The sequence below is a fragment of the Zingiber officinale genome, chromosome 11A, assembly GCF_018446385.1.
Source record: "Zingiber officinale cultivar Zhangliang chromosome 11A, Zo_v1.1, whole genome shotgun sequence".
Taxonomy (NCBI): Eukaryota; Viridiplantae; Streptophyta; class Magnoliopsida; order Zingiberales; family Zingiberaceae; genus Zingiber; species Zingiber officinale.
In genome coordinates this window covers 95,366,091-95,391,457 of record NC_056006.1, presented here as the reverse complement: position 1 = coordinate 95,391,457, position 25,367 = coordinate 95,366,091, and the positions used below count along the sequence as shown (strand labels likewise).

The window sequence follows — 25,367 nt, the reverse complement described above, 5'->3', positions numbered from 1 at the left end:
CTTGCTAAACATGCTCTGTTGTCAATGACACTAACCTTCTAAAGGATACGATGAGATATGCAGTTGGATTCTACTATAAGCCGTAGGATTTCGCTCGGACTGGCTGTCCTCATTCAGTTGTGTCGTTCGGAGCTTCTGGCTTGTCCCCTTCTTTGTTTCTCGACTGTTACCTTTGTCCGACCGACCATGCCGCTCGATCGACGAGAGATGACTTGTCGTGGACTATCGCTTACCTCTTAACTCTAGTTACCACTACGGAGGATGGTCATTCGGCATTCTTGCCCGACCGATCGGAGACTCCCGATCATCTGGTCCAATCGGTCGACTAGAACCTTTAACCATTTTTAATCTTGACCTTCACATCAACAATCTTTTTCCCCTTTGATCCTTCTTTGATGGGTCCCTTTTCATCATCATATCAATTATCATTTATTATTCAATATCTTACCATATTTTACATGTTCGATGAGAGAAAGACAGAAAGTTAAGCAAGTGAAAATAACAAATAGTGATATCTTTGCTAATGTATAATTGATCCAAAATAATATAATTGATCATACAAGTTATGAACAAGTCAAATGATTGAGAGAAAGTGGCTAGGCTTTTCTACAAGGCCCATCACAATGTTGCACAAAGCCATATTGCTTTCAGCCTGGAAAAGCAATAAAGAAAATTTCCTTTTTCACGATGGATAAACCAATCATCCTGTTCTCGACAAAAAAAATGTAACACAGGAGACGACACAATAAATGTTCAACCACAGCATGGATCCAAGTTAGTCGCCAATAACTAACTCATAGCAATCAGCAAGAATATTTTTGGGGGTTCTCCCGAACCCATCGGCAACTTTCAGCATTTTCCTCAACTTCTCTTCCTCGTACTTTATTTGATCGACTCTGTGCAAGACATTCGACAAAAGCACATCGGAATGGCCTCTGATGGGCAAAGGCGCAGGATCTGTTAATTCAGATCTTTCATAGTCGAGCTGTTGATACAAGCTTAGAAGGAAGTCCTTCTGAACATAAAGCTTTTGCTCTGCCTTCCTATACTCCAGTTGCTGAGATCGTCTTAGTTCTCGAAGAACCTGATCGATTTCACTTTCTAGCTTTTCAGAAATCTTATCGGATTCTGATGTTATATAGACAGGTTTCTTGGTTCTCTCATCATTTGCTTCCAATCCTTGCAAAGGTCCAGCTTTGTTTATGTGATCGTTTTCAGTTTCTTCAACTGTAGCTGAGACTGGTGTATCATGCCCATTGTTATACAGCTTTCCTGCAAGTTGACAACAGCATTGAGAAATTAACTAATTCAAGCAATCAAGATTTCCAAATTTTCATTTATCCATAAAGACAACAAGTTGACCATTAATAAGTAACATTTATAGTATAGCAAATACAACACAAACTGAGGTCAGATATTAGACTGTATAATATGGACCTCCCAGAAATCTACAGATCGGTTCCACATTGCTGTCAAAACAAAAGGTTTTAACTAGTCTCTTAACTATTAGGTGGCATAAGCTCATGGGGAGAGAACAGAAGGTGCAATGGAAACCATTAGTGTACTGATGCTCTTACATCTTATTGTTGAATGAGATTGGGAATGAAATGAAAAGCCAAATGATGCTTCTATTTTACTTTATTTAATTAAATGTATAAAGCTTTAATTTTTATATAATCATTATGTTTGTCAAATTATTTATCAATGACTAAGATTATGGTAAAAATTATGGATATCAATGACTAAGATTATGGCAGAAATTATGATTGATATTTCATGGCAAAAATTATGACTGATATTTCAAGATCTAATTTACCATAATCTATGTGATCCGGCAGTAAGGACGGGGGACCCCCTTTGAGGGAAGTCAACGTCACGTGGAGGTCAAAGGTCAAACGGCCGACCGGAAAAGGGGGGACCGACCGGCCGAACGGGGACTAAGCGGAAGCAAAGACAACCCGACGGGGAGTTGGGTCTCCGACGCTCATGGTGAACAGGGTCGCCGGGCCGAGCGGATATCCCGCTCGGCCGAGGCATAAAGCAGTAATGCTGTGAACAGTTTTATCCGAGTACACGATCTGGAATCTCCCGAGCGGATCAGTTTCTACGTCCGGCCGGACGTGATGGGACTGCCGAGCGGCCGGACGCTCATCGCGGGAACAGAAGAGACAAAAGGACAAGGGAAACATCGGGAAACATCTTCTGACAACAAGCGTGTTCGACGACTAACCCATACGCAGAAGCCTATGCCGGAAGGTTCTACTGTCCCATCAGAGAGGTGCTCGGACTGTAGCAGTATAGTGTCAAGCAAGCTCCTCTGACAAGCCCATACTGAGGTATGGTTAGAGGACACGTATTCGCCTCAGTATGTGTGCATGAGCCTCTTCACAGCTCTATATAAGGGTCCTCACACTTCGCCGGAGGTACGCATTCTCTAAGATTCGAAGCCACTCCATAGTTTCCTCTTGCCTGACTTGAGCGTCGGAGAGTCGTCGCCGGGAACCCCTTCCCGGCCCGACTTCCTTGCAGGTTCGCCGGAGACCCCTACGACCGACCGGAGATCCACGTCATCAGTTCAGAGAGCGCCACGTGCCCAGCGTCTGTTGATTCATCGTTCGGACAGGATCACTATGTATTAGCAGTATATATTCTTACCTAAAATAGATTAGCAATAATGACTATATATATTCTTACCTAAAGTAGATTAGCGGTAATTAATGTAATTGTTGTAAATAATTTCTTGTCTAAAATAGGTAGTACTGTAATTCTTATTTAAAGAAGAGATCGTCAAAGAAAGAGGCACCAAACCATTTTATCAAATCTTGTCATGGTATAAGAGCGAGGTTCTGAAATTCATAACTGAATCTTCGAATCTCTGTCAGTTTCTTTTTGCTTTTGTGTTAACAAAGTTTTCTGGTTTGCTGTCATTTTTTTTTTTGTTAATTAATTTCTGATTAACTTTGACTTTGAGATTTTATTTTGTTTGGAAGAATGTTTGCTGAGAATTTTCTTGGAAGAATGTCTACAGAGACTTTGGCTATCAAATTCACAGGAAAGAATTATGCAGCTTGAGAATTTCAGATCAGAATGTTTCTAAAAGGAAAGGAGTTTTGGAACCACATCGACGGGTGTGCTCCTACTTCTAAAGAAGACATAGAACTTAGTCAATGGGAGGCAAAGGATGCTCGAATCATCTCTTAGATTTTACGTTCTATTGAACCTCATATGGTGAACAATTTACGTTCCTTCAGTACGGCTAAGGAGATGCGGGAGTATCTGCAACGCATATATCATCAAGATACACTACAAGACGATTTCAACTAGAACTTGAGATTGGTAACTTTAGTCAAGGTAATCTCCTTATTGAACAGTATTATTCTGGATTTATTAATCTATGGAGCGAATATTCTGGTCTTATCTATTCAAAGGTACCTAAAGAGACTTTAGTCAGCCTTCAAGCAATTCATGAAGATAGTAGACGCGATCAGTTTTTGATGAAACTAAGGCAAGAATTAGAATTTGAAGTTGCACAGGCTGGATTACTGAATAGAAATTCTGTCCCTTCCTTGGATATGTGTTGGAGAATTGTTGCGCGAAGAACAAAGAATGGCTACACAAACTGTTCTAGGTTCATCCAAGGAAATATACGAGGTTGTTAATGTTGCTTATGCGGGTCAAGTGAAGAACTGAGGAAAGGGACAAATGCAGTGCTATAGTTGCAAAAAGTTCGGGCATATTGCTCGCAATTGTGGTAAGAAATTTTGCAATTATTGTAAACAGAATGGACACATTATCAAGCAATGTCCTACGCGCCCAGAAAATCGACGAGGCCAAGCTTTTCAGGCTGCTATCTCAGATCCTACCACTATCAGTTTTATAGCCACAATTGCAGGCACAAATCAATCTTTTGCTACTCCAGAAATGGTTCAACAGATGATCATCACAGCATTTTCTACTCTTGGACTTCATGGTCCAGGTAAGATTGTTTCTTCTCCTTGGTTTGTTGATTCTGGGGCATCAAATCATATGACTGGATCACCTGATTGGCTGCATAGTCTTCAGAAGTATACAGGTAAACAAAATATTCAGATTGCTAATGGTAGTAATCTTCCAATTAAAGTCATTGGTGATATTGGACCTTCCTTTCGTCATGTATTTGTCTCTCCTGGATTGTCTACTAGTTTAATTTCTGTTGGGTAGTTGGTGAATAATAACTGTGATGTAAATTTCTCTCGCCGTGGTTGTCTTGTGCAGGATTAGAGGTCAGGGAAGGTGATCGCGAGGGGGCCTAAAGTGGGCAGATTATTTCCATTACAATTTAGTATTCTAGACCTTTGTCTTTGGCTTCTATTATTGATGAAAATAAGGCTAACGTTTGGCATAAACGATTGGGCCATCCAAATAATGTGATATTGTCTTATTTGATTAAGCATGGTTTTCTTGGCAACAAAAATCAATGTTCTTCTAATAATTTCTCTCTTAATTGCTCTGTTTGTAAACTAGGAAAGAGTAAAGTGCTACCTTTTCCTACTTATGGTACTCGCGCTAATACATGCTTTGAGATCATACATAGTGATGTTTGGGGTGTTACTCCTATCATTTCATATGCGCAGTATAAATATTTCGTGACATTCATTGATGACTATAGTCGTTTCACATGGATATATTTTTTGCGTACCAAAGCTGAAGTGTTAGCTGTTTTTAAAATTTTTATGGCTTATATTGAGACTCAATTGTCCACCTCCATTAAGGTTTTACGATCTGATAATGGTGGTGAGTATATGTCACATGATTTCCAAACTTTCCTACAACAGAAAGGCATTATATCTCAACGATCATGCCCTTGTACCCCTCAACAGAATGGGGTGGCTGAAAGGAAGAACCGTCACTTGCTGGATATGGTTCGCACTTTACTCTTAGAGACATCAGTTCCGCCTAGATTTTGGGTGGAAGCTCTGTCGACTGCAGTTTATCTGATTAATCGGTTGTCATCTCAATACTTAGATTTTGATTCTCCTTACTTTCGTCTTTTTGGTATATAGCCTGATTATCATATGCTTCACACTTTTGGATGTGTTTGTTTTGTTCACTTACCTCCACATGAACGTCACAAGCTTACAGCTCAATCAGTAACATGTGCATTTATGGGATATAGCACTACTCAAAAAGGATTTTTGTGTTATGATGTTGCCACTAATCGACTGCATGTTTCTATAAATGTGATTTTCTTTGAACATGAGTACTATTTTTTACAGCAAGATCTCCCTTCAAATGGCATTCTTCTTCCTAGCTTTGATGATATATCTCCCTCCATTGAGCGTTTTAAACCTAGTTTTGTCTATCAGCGACGACAAATCCCATCATCGCAAATCCTTCCTGACCCTGATTCAGTGCCCACTTCAGTGGCTCCTCGAAAATCTAATCGTATCAATCATCCTCCTGATTGGTATGGTTTTTCTATTATTTTAGCTGATATTACAATTCCTACTTATTCTCAAGCCACTAAACATGTATGTTGGGAGAAAGCTAAGCAAGAGGAACTTCAAGCTCTTCAAGAAAACCATACTTGGTATATTGTTCTCTATCCTATTGGTATTAAACTCATCGGTTGTAAATGGGTATATTCTATTAAACTAAGATATGATGGCTCACTTGATCGATGCAAAGCAAGGTTGGTGGCACTCAGAAATCAACAAGAGCATGGAGTTGATTATGATGAGACATTTGCACCAATAGCAAAAATGACAACAGTGCGACTTGTTCTAGCTATTGCTGCTTCTAAGGGCTAGTCATTACGACAGATGGATGTTAAGAATGCCTTTTTACATGGGGATCTTAAGGAAGCAATTTATATAACACCACCACCACCAGGATCATTTTCTACACCCTCTTCTAATGTTTGTAAACAAAAAAAAAACCACTCTATGGTTTAAAACAGGCTTCATGTGCTTGGTTTGATAAGTTTCGATCCACGCTTGTTCACTTCTCTTTTGTCCAGAGCCAATATAATTCATCTTTGTTTCTTTGCAAGACTGACATTTCTTTTGTTATCCAACAAATTAGTCAATATATGTCGGCCCCTCGGCACCTTCACTTGGCTGATGTTCGTCGCATTATTTGCTATTTGCAAGACACTTCTACCAAAGGTCTTTTCTTTCCTATAGATTATCCTATTCACTTGGTTGCATATAGTGATGATGACTGGGCTGGTTGTTCTGATACTCGACGTTCCATTACTGGTTGGTGCATGTTTATTGGCAACTCTCTTGTCTCTTGGAAAAGCAAGAAACAAGATCGGGTGTCGAAATCCTCCACTGAGTTTGAATATCATACTATGTCCTCTGCATGTTCTAGATTGTTTGGCTTCGAGGGTTGTTGGGTGAGCTTGGGTTTCCTCAAATGAAACCTACTCCGCTTCATGCGGATAATACTAATGCCATCTAAATTACAGTTAACCCAGTGTTTCACGAGCGCACCAAGCACATAAAAGTATATTGTCACTCTATTCGTGAAGCATATGATGCCCATGTCATTTCTCTACCTCATATCACCACTGTTCAACAGACTGTTGATATATTTACTAAGGCTCTCTCACGACAACGACATCATTTTCTAGTTACCAAATTAATACTTTTTGATCATCCAGCATCAATTTGAGGGGGGAATATCAATGACTAAGATTATGGCAGAAATTATGGATATCAATGGCTAAGATTATGGCAGAAATTATGGTTGATATTTCATGACAGAAATTATGGCTGATATTTCAAGATTTAATTTACCATAATCTGTGTATTAGCAGCATATATTCTTACCAGTAATGACTATATATATTCTTACCTAAAGTAGATTAGCAGTAATTAATGTAATTGTTGTAAATAATTTCTTGTCTAAAATAGGTTGTACTGTAATTCTTATTTAAAAAAGAGATCATCAACGAAAGAGACACGAAGCCATTTTATCAAATCTTGTCATTCTTTAGCCAATTTGACTTAGTTAATTTGTCTTTTTTGAAGTGCCCAATCTACCTCATCCATTCGACACATTTGGTTTGATAGATCAACACAACATGCTCAACTTAGTCCACTCGACGCATCCAACCTATTTGATTCACTCAATCTATTTCACTCAATCGACCGACTTGAGTAGCAACACATTTGGTTTGGTTGATCAACACAGCACGTTCAACATAGTTCACTCAATCTATTTCACTCAATTAGCTTGACTGACTTGACTAGATAACCTGATCAGTTTGACTAGCTCAGCCAGTTTATTTGGCATGACCAGCCCACCAAACCAATCTAGTTCCACATGATCAGATGTATGATATTGGTAGTGAATTGGAGGTGAAAAAAGGATGGAGATGAAGAAGAAGAAAAGAAAAGAACTATATATTTAAATTCAAATTTTATTTTCCATCCGAAATGGTATGGTTTTGACATTATCTTTATAGAGACAAACTGTGTGTTTTAGCATACCAAGGGGTATTAAGTGTTGGTACAAAAGGATACTCATTCACATGATTAACACAATGACATGAGACATTGTCTAGAATGATATGTTTCGACCGTTTTGCTCAATATAGTACAAGATTTAAAACTATGCTATCGATTAGGATATCAGAAATATAAGAATAAAAAGCTAACCCGCAGGAGGTGATGTAGCATTATCTTCTTGCAAAATTCCATCAAGATGGAGAACTCCATGTTTAAGCTGGATTAAACATCATAGATCATGCTCTTGAGAAACCCTAAATTGAGAGGATGATAACAACAGAGAATACTTCCAGTGTGAAAAAATCATATTAGCAAAATATCAATAATACCTGATTGATGGCTACTCCAATACGATTCTGTAAACTCTTGGCTCTTGGTTGTTTTGAGCCACGCAAGATGCAAAAACCCAATTTCAGCAGTTTTTCTATGTCTTCGTTGGAATCAAGTGATTCACACGCCTTGATAAGCTTTGTCAGAAAAGGAATTAAATTAGTTTTATTGTCGCAACGTCGACAGTAATACTCAGTATCTAAGCCAATGCTTCCTCCAACAGTACCAGCCATGTAAGCACGAAGAGCACATTCCACATGTGCCACATGTCCACATATATATCGGTTGTCCAAATTTGCCTCACATCTTATAAAAGTACAACTTCCACATGCTGAATCAACTGTATTGCAGCACAAAATACAACAACAGTTGCGGCAAAAACCAGCTTCACTGCAGCAGATATTGCAATCCTTGGCTGTAAGAATATTGTTTTTCTCCTTAGATTGCAAACTGCACATTTTGTTTCCAGCTTTACAGTCACCAGACTGGTCTTCTAATCTGGACTCTGAATGTTCATCCTTAACAATTGAGGATGACGATATATAATTATTGATTTCTGCACCTGCCAAATTAAAACAAAAAGAAAAGTTATGCACAAGAAATACGTCCATCTGAGTAACTATACAAATAGTCGAGAGAACTAAATTTTCTTCATAGGTGGCCACATGTGGGGAAGGTATTTAACTTTCTATAATTACAAGCTACTGGAAGACACAAAAAATCAACAACAATAAAGAAGAAAAAAATCTTAACTCATCGTCCCAACCATCTGAGATCAGCTATACAGATCTTATGTTCGTGAATCGATGTAAGGCCATATTGTTGGTAACACTCAAGTCTTTTCTATCACTTTTATTTGTATTAAGTTAGGTTTTGTGCAGTCTAAACTTTACCCACCCTTTAGTCAATAGAAACTATTGGCCATTTTCAAACGAATTTGTATAATCTTAACTCATTTTCTCTAGTTTTATATCCATAGGAGTTACAACTAATCGTTGGTTGCACACAATTTTTTCTTTTTTCTTATTTTATTATTCTAGTAACTCATACAACAATCTCAGCATCCTCACCATTCTACTGATTTTTGGTATGTGTTGATTCCTAACTACTTCGCCCATATAAACCATTAGTTGTCACACTACTTTCCAATAAAGTTTAAAGGGCATAAACACAAGATAGAAATTTTATCCTAAATAATATATTCGTGTTGTTAAATAATAGATTCAAGTATATGATGTTAGAATTGTGATCCATCAATAATAAACTAAAATATACATCTATAACAAGATCTAGCTATTATTAATCTTTAAAGTAATAGTAAAAACCGAAACAATAACTAACGAAGAGCCAACCTGAATCCATGCAACAAACTATTACTTTTTACTTGTTGCCGAAGATCCTACAAACGCAGCAGAAAGTATTCCACAAGATTAAGCCGACAACCAAAGGAAGGCTCAATGGAAGAGAAAAATCAAGAGGAAGAGAGCATGATTCAGCATACCCTAAAATGAACTATATCTCTTCCTTTATATAACCGGCCTAACCTATGGGGACTATCCACTATAAAGTTCATTCATCATTAACAACCCATCAATGTTAATGAACTTGGTTAATGGATCTACACATTAAATCTATATCCATTTAATCCAAACTCCCTTTATATGCAATAAAGCATTAGATCACTTAATTAGGGTTTAGTTTCTTTAATGGTAATTAGTTGTATGTGTTAATCAAGTATAATCCCACCTTATGGAGATTAAGCCTACCCATGTGGACTTCATTGGATTTAGTCCACCCATGTGGACTTAATCCTACAATCTCCCACTTGGGCTATATTTGATTCTTTATACACCACACAACCCCTTAGTTGAACTCAACATGCCAAACTTTATGGGTTAAATACTCCTTTAAACAATCTGATCCATTAAATCAATTAGTATAGGACTAAAGAAGTCATACCTATTATAACTGTAATAAGACCCAATAATAATCACAACACTAATATCATTAATGACATATATCAAGATGTGTAGTACAAGAATGACATGAAATGTGATCTATAACTGTTTATTTTCAATAAGTTCTTTTATGATCCAAACCAGGTCTAAATTATATTTACCAAAACCTTATGCTAAACTACATTAGGAAATTATGACTGAACCTTATGACTTCAAATGAAGTCCATATTATATTTACAACAACCAAATGCAAAACCGCAACAGTAAATATGATATTCATACGTTAGAGAAAGTCAAAATCATACACATATATAGAAAATCTACCGTATATACAATGAGCCAAAATATGTGTTCATGGATATAGAGCATCACACAAAATACAAATTCTTACATAATGGGTACTTCATCAAAAGGAAGAACCCTATTCAGCACATGTTGAAGAAACACCTTGGGTGACAAGCGCTTGGTAAGTAGATCCGCTAACATGAAATCTATTCTTATATGCTCTATTATTATTTGACCATTCTGAACTCTTTCTTTAACCGCAATAAATTAATTTCATGTCCTTATATGTTCTATCATTATTTGATCATTCTGAACTCTTTCTTTAACCGCAAGAAACTTTATATCGATATGTTTAGACTTCGACGAACTACGGTTGTTCTTGGAATACAATTCTACAACTTTATTATCACAGTGATCCTCAATGGCCTGTCAATGCCCCCAAAGATACGTAAACTTGTGATAAGATTTCGCATCCATATCCCATGGTTGGAAACTTCATAGCAAACTATAAACTATGCCTCTATAGTGGAAGTGACCATTAACGTCTATTTGACATTTTTCCATGATACAACCCCTCCTGCGATCATGAAGATATAACATGAGATGAATCCCATAATACAACCCCTCCTATCATCATGAAGATATAACTTGAGATAAATCTCTGGTTATCTAAGCATCCAGCAAAATAAGAGTCTGAATATTCAATGATGACCTAAGCCTCTTTATGTGAGCATGTAATCATTTGTTTTTTTGCAAATACCACGTAAACCCTCTTTACAACTTTCCAATGCTATGGTCCAAGGTAACTCAAATATTTAACCAACATCTTCACAATGTACGCAAGATCCAAACGCATTCATACTTAGCATACATCAAACTCCCTACTGTCGATGCATAAGGGAATTGATGCATTTCATTTATCTCAAGTTTATGATGTTGACATTGTTGCAAGCTAACTATATCACCCTTTACCACCAAAGTGTCGTCAGGAGCACAATTATGCATGTCATACCAAATGAGCACCTTTTCTATATAGCTATGTAGCATGGATACGGGTACGGGTATCGTATCGGACACGACACGAATACGGCGATACGAAACTTTTTAAAAATATAAGACACAATACGGCTAGGATACGGCGATTGTTAAAATATATATATATATATATATATATATATATATATATATATATATATATATATATAATTAAAAATCCTAAATAGAAAACCATATTACATCAATCATAATATCCATTACAAATAAAAAGTAAACATAACAAAATATAAAACACCAAATTCATCTTAAACAAGTAAAAAAAAATCAAACATCCATATCTGTCTCATCACCATCATCGCCTTCATCAGTAAATAAGACTGACTCCAACTCAGGTTCATCAAGAGACAAATGGGCAATTCCAAGTAGCTTTAAAGCTAAACTTTGAAGAGTTGGTGCAGAAGCACCATGGATAACCCATCACTTAGTTGGAGACATCAAACCTCGATCACGCATTGCATCATTATCAAAAAATCATCGCAGCTGAAGGCAAACTCCTCATTGACACTTCTTCGTTCAAATGAATTGGAGTAATATCTTTCAATGTACTTTTTCCTTTTCCTTGAAATTTCGATGTCCCTATAAGGAGGAAGGGAGATTTTTAGAGTCACTGATGGCTATAATACCTATATAAAAAGATTGATAGTTTATTAGTTTAACATCATTCGTAAACTAATATTTCTAATTTGCTAAAACTTAGAAGTAAATTTTTTTAGAGTTTTACCTTGGATTCAAAGAATGCGCCAAACAATGTAGAGGTGTATTGCTTTTATTCCATTGCTCCACCAGAATATTATGAACAACCTCATAAAACTTTGAATCTTCACTATGAGCCCCCTTTAAGATAGCAACTCTCATTTTCTCTATCATTTCATCCCACCACTCATAGATTAAATGAAGACAAGGTTGATTAGTATCTGCTTTCCTTATCATCTCATAAATCAGACTTGTGAAAGCAAGTATATAATCAATCTTTCCCTAAAATTAATCCTCAAATATCTTGTACTTCACTGCTCTGGCCTTCACTACATCATCCTCCTTGTACACATCTCATCTTTCACTAATCACCATGTTTTCAAAATATTTCTTGATTTGTCTGAACCTTTTAAGCATAATGATCGTGGAAACAAATCGAGTATCCGCAAGTGATAACATCTTCAAGTTTGAGTTATCGTTGAACATCGATAATCTCATATTGTGATTCAGGATAAAATTCTTGATCATTGAAGCATCATTTGCTACTTCTGCTATTCACTTACACTCATCGAAGGCTTCTTTGCACAAATATTCTTTAAAGCAAGATTCAATGTGTGCACAACACAAGGAGTCCAAAATATGTGTGGATACTTTGCCTCAACGAGTAACCCAACAGCTTTGCAAACAGGAGCATTATCGATGACCACTTGGACAACATTCTGATGTCCCACTTCATTTATAGCATTAATGAGCAACTTAGAGATGAAAATTTTATCCTTGTACTCGCCTTCACAATTTATCGCCTTCAAAAACATAGGACCACTTTCACACACGGCTATGATATTAATTAGCGGTCTTCTTTGCACATCTAACCACCCATCACTATAAATACTAACCCCCATTTGTTTCCAAGCAATTTTTGTTGGCTCCAACAACTTTTCAATATAAGCTTTTTCTTTTTGAAAAAGTGAAGTTCTCAATAAATTGTATCCAGCTGAAGATGACCTGGAATCGTTCGTTGAGTAGCCAAACTGAAAGCACGAACATAATGAGGATTCCTAGCAATATTGAAAAATAATCCCCCGGTGTAAAAGAGCCTCGCAATTTTAGAGTGGAGCTCATCTCTAGCATTCAAGTTAAAAGCTTTTTCAAGAGGGTCAAGTTGTCCTTTCCTCTTCTTTGTTAGAGTTAGATTATCATTTTGCACAAAACCACTAAATGATGATTTTGAAGCCATGTTTGATGATGCAAATGACGAAGGCAACGAAACTTCTTTCGGTTTAGAATTCTTCTTTCTCAATTCTGCATCATCCACAAGTTGTTGCATACGCTACATTTAATCCATTGTAACAACCTTACAACCAGCAATTCCAGTCCCTTTTTGTTTTAACAGGTGTGCTTTCACCCTCGAATATGATCCTTTGCACATTTTAATACAGATATTGCATGACCAAGTAGCATTTCCTCCTCCAACTGCCTTTTCCACCTTAGTTATAAATTTCCACAAAGGAGAATAATCATCAATATCCTCCTGTCCACTCTCATTTTGAAAACTTTTCATGGCAAATAAGCTGAAAATAACATAAATGATCCTGTCCGAAAGTCGAAGAGACGGGTGTTGGGGACGTGATGCTTTTGCTGACCTCCGATGGATTTCGCTCCTACTTACAACACAAGCAGCGTCAGTGCCGAGCCAGGGAAGGGGTCCTCAACGGTGGCCCTCCGACGCTCAAGTCAGTCTCCAGCGAGGCAAGAAGCAAAGAACTGTAGCACAACAGTGGAAATCGCGAGAAAAGCATACCTCCGCCGATGCCTGGACCCCCTTTATATAGGGCTCCTGTAGCGTGTGCGCACGCTTCTCAAAGCGGGCACGTTATCCCAAGCTTTTCCCTGAAAGGCATGTAAAGTGTTCCTAACACAGTACCTTAACGGACCGAGCATATCTCTGAAGTAACAGTAGAAGCTTCCGCCGTACGATCCTCTGTCTGACCATGCCGCCCGTCGACGACACTAACTTCCAAAAGAATGTAGAAGGATATCTTGCCGTGTCTATTACATGGCTGAACGGAATGGCCGCTCGGCTAAAAGTCCCCTGTAGTGTCATCCGTTGCTAGGCCGAGCGGGATGGTTGCTCGGCCGGAAGCCCACTGTCGCGCCGAGCGAGAGAGCCGCTCAGCTAATTAGCCTTGATCCATATCGTCCACCATTGCGCCGAGCGGAAGAGCCGCTCGGCTTGGCTTCTACGCGCCCTATAAGCGTCGATTTGATTACTTCATGTCGGAGATGATGGGTCGGCGTTTAACCTCCAGTCGGGCTATGTCCCACCCGACCGGCCAAGACCCTCCGTCCGTCGACCGTCTTGACTCTAACCTTCGTTGACCTCCATCGTGGCGGCGGGGCGGGACACCTCCTTATCACAAGCCTCCTCTTCAAGTCTAGTCGAAGGAGGTTGTAGTCCGACTGACTGGACCATTGTGTGCGCAGATTCCCTCCCGATCGGCCTTCATCACTGTGTGGGATCCAATCAGGCTGGGCCCGATCCTCGCCGATCGACCTCTTGAAGCTTGTCGCTCGGTCCTAGGCACACTCCCTCGATCCGATCGGGCGAGCAAAGGTTTGCACTTGTAGAATTTTTTCCTCGGGCAGTCTCGGGCGAGTGCGGGCTAGGCTGACGTCGCCACGATTACTTTGGAAGCGTGCAAATCCCCTCTCATTAAGGCAGAACAGGTTCCATGTCTGCCTTAATTGCCGACCAATAGTAGTGCGCCATGTGTCACGCCCACAGTCGCCGCACGCCTGATGTGTCAGGCATTGATTGCGATGTTTGGCGATTTGAATTCAACGACGAGATCTTGTCCTAGAATTCCGCGACCTAGATCGGACGGCTCCGGTAGGCCGAGCCCGGGGAAATGGGGCCGCGGTCTACAGTCGGTCGACACCCACGAAGATCCACTTGAGGTGAGCGAGGAGACACCCGCGGAAGTGGGCGATGCGCGACCAGCCATGCGCTGAGCGGAGGGGCCACCCCGAGCTCACAGCCTCAGACGAAGCAGCGCCCCATCATTCCCGCCGAAGAACCCTCGGGCTCGGCTTCTTTCGACGTGCCACTGATCAGGCGCAAGAGGCGCCGAGCGGAGCCATCTTCGCGTTCCGCTACTTCGAGTGCGCAACCGGTCAAGGGGGTCGAAACTTCGACTCCGGCTTCGCTCCCCGAAACCGTGAAGGCTTCATCATCCGATCGGACGCCCTCCCTAGCCGAGCTACCATAAGGGACCGTCGCCGCATCGCCCGTGGCCTTCATGCCACCACCACCGAAACCTGTGGCGGTTAAACGGTCCGGCATCCTACCAACTTCTGGTCAGGCGACGTCGTCCCACTCGGCCCCGAGCGACCGCCGATTAGTTACGGCGATCCTCCATCTGCCAACGGAGGACTACAACGAGCCGAGTACCCAGTCCTGGACCCCCGAGCACCATATCCTCATTCGAGGGTCGCTCGCCGAAGTCTTGGAGGATGCCCGGGCCCAGGCCCGTGCGGCGATGCTCCCTCCGGACGCCCTGGCCAACAGTCATACCCAAATGGCCACCGGAGTAAGTTCCTTATTATAAACTCATGGCTTACCTCCGTTCGGCCATAACATTTTCTTGTTTACCCACAGTATGGAGAGTCTGGCCATGTGTCACAGGTTGTCATATTTGGAGGATGAGTTCAAGAAACTCAAGGTCTCGAGCGATGTCTCTTCCTCCCAGGGGCCATCAATCTCTGAGGTCGCGAAGCTAAAGGCCGACCTGGAGAAGAGTAATAAGCTTCTGAAAGCCGAGCGGAAAAAGTCTATAAACCAGGAGGTGATGCTGGCTCGATTCAAAAAACAAGTCACCACCTTCGACAAGAAGATAGAGTCGGCCACTGCTCGGAAGCAACGGACCATTGACGGCCTCGAGTTGAAGAAGCAGGAGGTCCGGAAGCTTGCTCAGAAGTTTAAGGAGGTCGAGGACCACCGGGAAAAAGGGGCCGGAGGACCACCAAAGGACAAAACGCAGAGAGTCACCGGAGAGCACAGCGCGCAGGAACACGGATCGTCGGAAAGACGGCAGCGACACAACGGGCTCATATACCCCGCGCTCAGCCGACCGGAGCCGTCCGATCTAGGTCACGGAAACCTAGGACAAGATCTCGTCGTTGAATTCAAACCGCCAAACGTCGCAATCAATGTCTGTCACGTCAGGCGTGCGACGGCTGTGGGCATGACACGTGGCGCGCTACCATGGGTTAGCAATTAAGGCAGGCGTGGGAACCTGTTCTACCTTAATGAGAGGGGATTTGGACGCTTCCCAAGAAATCATGGTGACGTCAGCCTAGCCCGCACTCGCCCGAGACTACCCGAGGAAAAAATTCTACAAGTGCAAACCTTTGCTCGCCCGATCGGATAGAGGGACGACGAGGCAAGCAGAGGTGAGGCGAGGCAAGCAGCGGCGAGAGCATAGCAATGGCGAGGTTTACAGCAGCGAATAGTGGCGAGGTTTGTAGCGGCGAGAGCAGGGAGGAAATAATCAAGAGCAACAAAAGACCGAAGACAAGAATTTAGGGTTTTGTTATGCTAAATTCATTTTAATTTATTTATTAATCAATCCTTAGAAATTTATTATTTTTCAATTTAAGCCTTATAACTTTTAATTTTTTACATTTGAGTCCAAACATATCCAGAAACGTGTCCCATCCATATCTTAGCCGTATCCTAACCGTATCCGACTGGTCAAACTTTAAAAAAGTCAATGACACATATTTTGCCGTATCCGACAGCGTATTTGCGTATTGTGCCCGTGTCGTGTCTGACACTTGAAAAAAAAAACAAGAAGTGTCCGTGCTACATAGCTATATAGGCTTTTTGTGATAGTCTAAGTGTATACCTTGAACGATCACGTACAATCTGTATGCATAAGACAAAGGATGCATCACCAAGATCCTTCATTTCAAATTCACCGGATAGAAATGACTTGGTTTCTAGCAACAAAATCTTATCATTGTTTGCAAGCAATATATTATACACATACAAAATAAGTATAATAAATTTGCTCCACTAAACTTGATATACAAATATTAATCAACTAAATTCTCCTTAAAATCGTATGAAGAAACCTTTTAATCAAACTTCTGAAACTATTGACGAAATGTCTACTTTAAACCATAAATGGACTTCTTTAGTTTCCATACTAGGTGTTTTAAATTTCCTGACTTAAAGTTCTCCAGTTGCACCATATATATAATTTCTTTAATGTTTCCATTGAGAAATGCAGTCTTAACATCCATTTGATGTAGTTATAGGTCATAATGAGCTATAAGTGTCATGATTACCCTAAGGGAGTCTTTTGTCGAAACTGCCAAAAAAATCTCCTTCTAATCAATGTCCTCCTTCTGATTGAATCACTTAACGACTCGACATGCATTAAACTTTTCGACATTGTCATGTAAATCTCGTTTGATTTTAAATATCCATTTACAACTTTCACACCTTTTAACAATTGTACATGTTCCCAAACACTGTTGTCCGCTATAGACTTCATATCTTCTTTTCTGGCATTGATCCATTTTTCCAGATGAAGGCATTGTTTGACTTCTTGAAGGATGTGGGATCATCTTCCAACTAAATGGCAAACTCAAACTCTTGGAGAGATATTTATAATGACAAGACATCGTAGATCTCTTTCTCTAATGAATATCCTCGATGACACTTGATATTGAGGTGGTTGAGAATCATTCTCAACGGTAAGAAGGAATTCCTTTATTTAAAATAACGTACATTCCAAATGAATTGGAGGTGACATGAGAATATCGTGGTCAACTACCTCTTCTGGTTGTGCATCTTCAACTGTATGTGGAATGATAATCATTTCACTATCATCATTTTAGGATCACTAATGTTCTCCTCAAATGACATTTCCTTAACTTTATCACTCCCACCATCCTCAATAATTTTGGCATTTCTTGTCTCAAAAAGGATCTACTCAAGAGGTTGAAAAACTTGAAACCTTTTTAATTTTCAGAGTATCCTATAAAATGGCAGCTAACGATTCTAGAGTCTAATTTCCTTTCGTTGGGCCTATAGGGCCTAGCCTTAGTTGGGCAACCCTAGACATGTAGATGCCTAAGACTAGGCGCTCTACCTATCCACAACTCGTATGTGGTTTTTGTTACCGCCTTACTAAAAACTCTATTGAGTAGGTAAATCGCAGTCTTGAATGCCACCCCATAAAGACTCCAGTAGAGAAGAAAATGCAATCATATTTCTCACCATGTCTTTTAGTGTCCGATTTCATCGCTCTGCTATATCATTCTGTTAAAGGGTCCCAGGCATGGAGCAAATGGCTCAAGACGTTATTCACCTGATATGTCAAATTTACTATAGTATTCACCACCACGATCTGATCTTACGGCATTAATATTCTTAGCAAGTTAATTTTCAACTTCGATTTTGAAGGTTTTGAACATGTCAAGTGATTGCGACTTCTCATGAATAAGATACAAGTATTTGTATCGAGAATAGTCATCTATAAAGCTTATAAAGTATGCTTGACTGTTCCAAAAAGTCTTAAGGAACGATCCATATATATCTGTATGTATAAGCTCTAAGACACCATTACTCCGCCTTGAACTTTTATTACTTTTGTTTGTCATTTTCCCGATACACTCAATGCATATTCCAAAATTTGAGGTATCGAGAGAATCGAGAATTCCTAGTGACATTAACCTTTCTAAGTGTTGTTTAGAGATGTGCCCTAAACTCCTATGCCACAATATGAATAAATATTTTTCACCACGCTTTAAACCTATACTATGCATCACAAGGTTATCCGAATGAGTTTCTCCAATCTATATAGTTTGTCAATAAAGGAACCAGTACCACACAAAATAAAATTTCAAAAAATACTAAACTTTACATTTCCAAATGAACAAGAATATCCGAATTTGTCTAAACATGAAATAGAAATTAAGTTCCACCTAAAAGACGGCACTATAAATGTATTTTCCAAATTCGAAAGTACATTGTTCCCTAAACAAACTCTAAAAGCAACTATTGTCTCTACTTTTACCTTATTGCCCATTCCTATATACATGAATCTTTCAACATCAATTAGCATTTAGCTCCTATGACAACCCTGCATAGTTACACTTATGTGAGTAGTTGTGAATCGCCTTTTGCCACCACTTATATGAGTAGTTGCATCGGTATCTATCCACCAAGTGTTATTAGGTACAATACCTAGGTTGACTGCTAAACTAAAAAAGTTAAGAAGTTTACCTTTCTTGATATGCCAGTTGACATATCTGGGGCAATCCTTCTACAGATGGCCTTTCTTTTACAAAAGAAATAAGTAAGATCCGGATCTTGTCGCTTTTGCATCTTAAGCCCTTAAGGCCCGATCATTACAAGTTATTTACTCTTACCATTACCCTTTTTCTTCTTATTTGAATACTGAGATGAGGATGCATAGTAAGCACTATGAAATGTGTTACTCCTCAATCTCTCTTCTTCTGTACACACTGAGTTATGAGCTCATTAAATATCCACTTCTCCTTGAGTGTTGTAACTAATCTTAAAGGCAGTGGATATGATTCACAAGGACATTTTCAGACGTCTAACTTTAATATCTCAAACTTTATAACCAAGTTTAGCATCTCCAAGATGTACTCCCTAATGTTACACTTTCTATTGTACTGCGTGGACACTAACTTCATGAAAGTGTAGTAGTCTCGACCTTTTCGTTTGAGGTGAATCAGTCGGCCAACTCCCTAGTGAAAGTTTTAGCATCCTCATTTTTAGTAATTGAACCCCTAAGTGATTCCGTAATAGGCATCTTCATGATCATTAGACTCATGCAATTTGATCGCTCCCACTTGTCAAAAATCACCTTTTGATCCTTAGTGGAATCATTAGTTAAAGGTGAAGGGTAATCATGCCTAAATGCAAAGTCTAGATATCTGCAGCCCAACAAAAATGTAATATGCTCTTTCCATTATCCAAAGTTTATGCCAGTAAGCATAGGAATGTTGTTCAGATTAGCAGACATTGAGAGTACTACATAAACAAAAACAAATAACATAGCTTAATTTAATAACCAAGGCATAGCTCAATTTAACAACCAAAGCATATATCTTTATAGCTGTACAAAAATAAAATACAACAAACAAAACATGCAACTATATGGGCATTAATAGAGATACCTAGTGCAACATTACATCAAGTCTTTGGACTAAATTATAACTTGTATTGGTACTCTCCAAACAACTAATAATTACTTTCATCTGTCACATAACTCGCCTTCTTTTGGGCCGACGTATTATGTACATGATACTTTATTTATAAGTTTCCTTAGTTAGCTTATGTTTTCAACTATCCCTCACAATACTTCTAATCGGCCACATAATGTCACTTCCTTTGGGCCGATTCACTATGTGTATGACTTGGACGTGTAACTTAATTTGTGAACTTCCTTAAACATATATCCAACATAAAAATGACTTTCCTTTGAGCCAATCATCCTGGACATACATTCCTCTACACTAATACTCCTAGCCTCCCCAATAATTCTCACTTTGGCGATAGTATAGGTTCGATTAAGCAGCAAGAGTGAAGAAGAATACATGAAAAAATGATTGAAAACTCAACTAAATTTAGTTATCACACCCTTCTTAATCGATTAACAATTGGTGGGAATCGATTGGCACGCACGCTAATCGATTGTCCACCGTTGGCAATCGATTAGTACATAGCAATTGATTCCCTGATCGATTCTAAAGGTCATTGTTCGCAAGTTCATCCACTCTAATCGATTGGTGTAATCAATTGATGAACGCCAATCGATCCGCATTCAGAAACCCTTTGTGGACAACCCAATGGCCCGTAATTGATTAACTCCTCTTGAAATCAATTGGTGAAAACCAATCAATCTACCGATTGATTCAAAAACCCCCTATGTGCGATTATGGTCATCCCAATCGATATCAGAAAACTTGATTTTCTGAACACAATTTTTCAACTAGAAAACCCTAAAATCGCGTCGTCGATCGTGTTCTTCGCGGATAATGCGAAAAACTCGATTCATAAGTTAAATCCTAATACATTCAACGAATACACATCAATTTCACTCATCCATATGAAATCAAATGCAAAAATCGATGTATGTGTAACCCTTACGCCTTAAAAACTAATAGTGAGCTAATCCTTAGCTCTGATACCAATTGTTAAAATTGTGATACATCAATAATGAACTAAAAGATGAATGTATAACAAGATCTAACTATCATCAATCTTTAAAGCAATATTGAAAATTGAGACAATAGCTAGCGAAGAGTTGACCTGTCCATCGCAAAGGACTATTGTTTCTTACTTGCTGCCAACGTGGAAAGTCTTCCATTGAATTGAGCTGACAACCAAAGGTCCTTCTCAATGGGGGAGAAGAATCAAGCGGAAGAAGCATGATTTAGCATGCCCTAAAATGAACCACATCTCTTCCTTTATATACCCGGTCCAACCTATAAGAACTATCCACCATAAAGTTCATCCCTCATTAACAGCCCATCAATGTTAATGAACCGGATTAATGGATCTACACATTGAATCTACATCCATTTAATTTAAACCTCCTTTATATGCAATAAAGCATGAGATCACTTGTGTGTGTTTCCTTAATGGCAATTAGTTGTGTGTGTTAATCAAGTGTAAGCCCACCTTATGGAGATTAAACCTAACCATGTGGACTTAATTGGACTTTGTCCAACCATGTGGACTTAATCCTACATATGATTCCTGCAACATTAAATGTTAAGCCAACTTTAATCCTTCCCTCATTTCTTTGTAGCGCTCATTGATATATTGCTTTAGTTCTACATAGCAAAAACAATCTGTATCATTTAAACATCATTTATATATAGTTTCTCTCCACATTCAAGTTCAATTTGGTTTAAACTAAACTTCATCAATCAAAACTATCATCTGCAACTTATCTAGTAATTATATAAAAAAAAATAAGAACTTAGAACTAACCCCATAATAAACATTTAAAAATTAAAATAATAGAAAAATTATGTGTAACCCTATCGATAACTCTTAACACTAGCGGCATATGCTAATCTTATTTGATTTCGTAAAAAGTATCTTAGGCATCATATGAATACCCAACAAGTTATATTGCATTTTATACTTCAAAATTCAATTGAGGTACAAATGTCTCTTATATAATTTCTTGAATCAAATGTTGTATATCAGCATTATGAGCTTGACAGAAGCGGATTTGCAGAGTTTATCATGTACCACACCATTGCTTTTGTTGATTAAGTAGTACTGTAATAGTGACATCAACATTGCCACATGCATCAGGAATAGGATGGTTAATGAAATGTTATAACTGAAACAAATATCAAATTGTGTGTGTAGAGAGGGAGGTGAAGCAAATATTAGTTCTTTTTTTTTTGGATTTTAACATGGCAGGCTCCATAAACAAAATCTAAACTTAACTTCAATGACAGGCCCATCGTTTCTTGTGGTGATTAGGCAGTACTGTAATAGTGGCATAGACCTTGCCACATATGCATTGGGAATAGGATGACCACTGGAACATAATAACTGAAACAAACATCAAATTGTACGAAGAGATAGGGAGGTGAAGCAAATAGTAATTTTGCGTGTGTCAGTGGAGGACATTAAAGGAAAGGGATTATTTGATAACATCCTACTGATTCCATTCCGATTCACTTATAATTATTTCATGACCTGCCAGTGATATTTCCTCAATTTGCAGTGGTATTTATTATGTTGTAATCTCCATAAAATAGTATATCATGCATGATCACTTAAAATGCATTGAACGAACAATTTTCCCAATATTTACAGACACTATATTTAGTAATTAATACAAAGAACGGGTTTGTCCAAAAAATAACAATAAAACACTTGCATTACAGCACCAGCCATTATTATGTTTCGACAATGATAAATTGAAACAATTAGTGAAAAAAGAATATGAGGTAAAGTGGTATCAAAGAAAAATCAAGAGGTCAAAGTGAACTAGGTATGGTCATGCATTCATCTCTATTACACAAGGGTTTAAAAAAAATGGATGTAAACAATACATTTGAGTATCACCACATGCATTATGCACATGCACATGCACATGCAAATGCAATACTATTAGATACTTAACATTGAATGAAGTAACATCAATATTTATATAACGTTATGAGCTGAATCACAATAGTAAATCCATAAAAAAAAATCTAAGGCACTCCATATGCTAAACACAAATCAAATAGATTTTAAGTTTCTTACCTTCACATGTGAAGTATTTCCTAGTTACCTTTTTACAAAATCATCAAACCACAATTATTTTATACTTATCACACCTTTCTAATCAAGATTTTCTTTCACTTCTCCACTATTGATTCTTTTGTACTTTGATTAAATTAAATATATCCACGCTTCAGCATCTTCTTCTTGTCCCTTTGTTCCTAAATCTACTAGCATAATTTGCATAAGTCAATTGAAGATTAATGAAAAGAAGTACAAGATTCCATATGCATACATCTTCATATGGATATGCATACGGTGAATTGTGAATATGCATGGCCATCTGATGCATGAAGTGCTGCATATGCATATAGTTAGGTTATGCAACTTGCTTGTTGTTGTTGATCTTATTCTTGTTGGATTACCTAAAAAAAAGATTATTTAAAACCAACAAATGCAATAACAGTATATGGATCGACATAACGTTAAGAGAAATGAGATGCAATAGTTTTGGGGGGTTCTAATTGAAAAAAAAAAACAGTATGGATTATACAACAAATGCGTAAAATTATTGCTCATATTTATTACCAAAGAAGACAGAAAACCATAAGCAATCAGTAGAATAAAGGAAAATCGCAAGTGGTAAAAATGAAAAAAAAAATGATCATAAATGATCATATTTTAAAGCTTAGAATACCTCTCGAATCTGAAAAATCCACAGAAGGAACCCGCCATATGAATGAAGAAAAGAAGGAATCAACATCCACTTGTGGAAATTCCTTTCGAATATATTCTTCAAGTGATAACTTGCTTTGAAATACTGGCTTCTTACCGCGTGATTTTGGACAAGAGGGTGGTGCACAAATAGACCTATCAATCCAATGGCCTGAGATGCATTTCCTAGTGCCAACCTTCCAACGCCATAGATCTCCAGGACACGGCCAATCTTCAGGTGCATAAGGCAACCCCATACCAGATGAACCACCTGCGACTGGTATTGGAACCAGGCGGTTTCCCTTAATTTCTGGTTTGGTTTGACTTACATCTGATAAATCAACGTCTATGGATTTGGTTCCCATGCAAATTACTAGGTGTGAACACCTGCAAAGAATCCATTTAGATGAATGATCATGCAGCATGAGGCATAGGAAATGTCTAAAACTCAATACTTTTGTCCCAACAATAATGGGAAATCTGGGGTTTCATTCCGGTGAGCACCCCGATTGTGTTCCCTAGAAATCAGGCATTGTATTTAGTTTGAATTTTTTGTCAAACTTTAGAGGCAATCTCAGTTAATAAGTTAGTAAATTTCCAGTTCTATTGAGAAACAAAAGCTCAATCGCCATCGGAGCCAAGGTGACGAGAGATCACCAGAATTTCTTCTTTTTTCTGCTTTTTTGGGGGTAAAAGATCATCAGAAATTCCCCCTTTTTAGTAAGAGATCAACAGAAACTCTGCTAGCGACATAATATACTTGTCAAAAAAATGGAAACATGAAAGGAAGAGATACTCAGCAAATACCTTGCCGGCAGCTTTTATTGAATCTATATGGAAAGACCGAAAGTCCTTTGCGTCTTCAACGTAGATAGAGAGATTGTTGGCACATCTGATCCAAGAACTCGGCGAAAGTTATGGCGAGTCCTAAGAAAACGGCTTAAGTACAGTATTATTTAACTCGCACAACGAAAGATCGGCGAAAAACGGTAGGCTTTAAATGGAGGGAATAAGAAAGGAAAGGAGATAACATGAAAGGGTTGAAATACTGATCTCCTATTTTCCAAGAAGAAAATGAGAAACCCCAAACCGGAATCTTTGCTCGTCTTCTACTTTTCCCCCTCAAAATCGGTGGCATAAGAAGGGTGGAAGATTTGGGGTAGGTAATACTTCTGAGATTTTATGTGTTCATGTCGCACCACTCCCCGCCTTCTTTCCCGTTCGCCGGAGGTTGAAGTCGGACGATTCTGGCGCGGTGCCTCACAAGCACGCGTTGTGCGCGACCGCACTGCCACCGGTGCACGCGACACTCGATGTCTATCGCCGGGCGCGCCGCATGCGGATAGCTGTTGCCACCGTGCCACGCTGAAATCCAGAGGAAGGAGAGTAGGGCAAGGTTTTCTTCACGGGAGACGGAGATCAGCCACGGGCGTGTAACGTGGAAGCCGATGTCCCCGCGAACGCAAAGGAAATGAGGGGCAGGAGACGCATAGGAACTAGGGCAGCTTAGATTCGGATTATATTAACGTCTTAAATTAAAGTTAAATTGTTGTT

General features: G+C 38.9%; 1 protein-coding gene across 2 annotated transcripts; it reads right to left on the bottom strand.

Annotated features, from left to right (window-relative positions):
* Positions 1-499: 499 nt before the first annotated feature.
* Positions 500-25,314, bottom strand: LOC122031093 (protein OBERON 2-like). Of its 2 annotated transcripts, XM_042590163.1 has the most exons (6): positions 24,621-25,314; positions 23,932-24,200; positions 23,797-23,805; positions 7,826-8,388; positions 7,647-7,713; positions 500-1,272 (listed from the first exon to the last, which is right to left on the bottom strand). In XM_042590163.1, exons 2-6 carry the CDS (start codon positions 24,176-24,178, stop codon positions 776-778), a joined length of 1,383 nt encoding a protein of 460 aa, XP_042446097.1. In that variant the 5' UTR covers positions 24,179-24,200; positions 24,621-25,314; the 3' UTR covers positions 500-775. The 2 variants fall into 2 exon arrangements, with proteins under 2 accessions (XP_042446097.1, XP_042446096.1); XM_042590162.1 differs by having other exon boundaries at positions 23,797-24,200.
* Between the last annotated feature and the right edge of the window lie 53 nt (positions 25,315-25,367).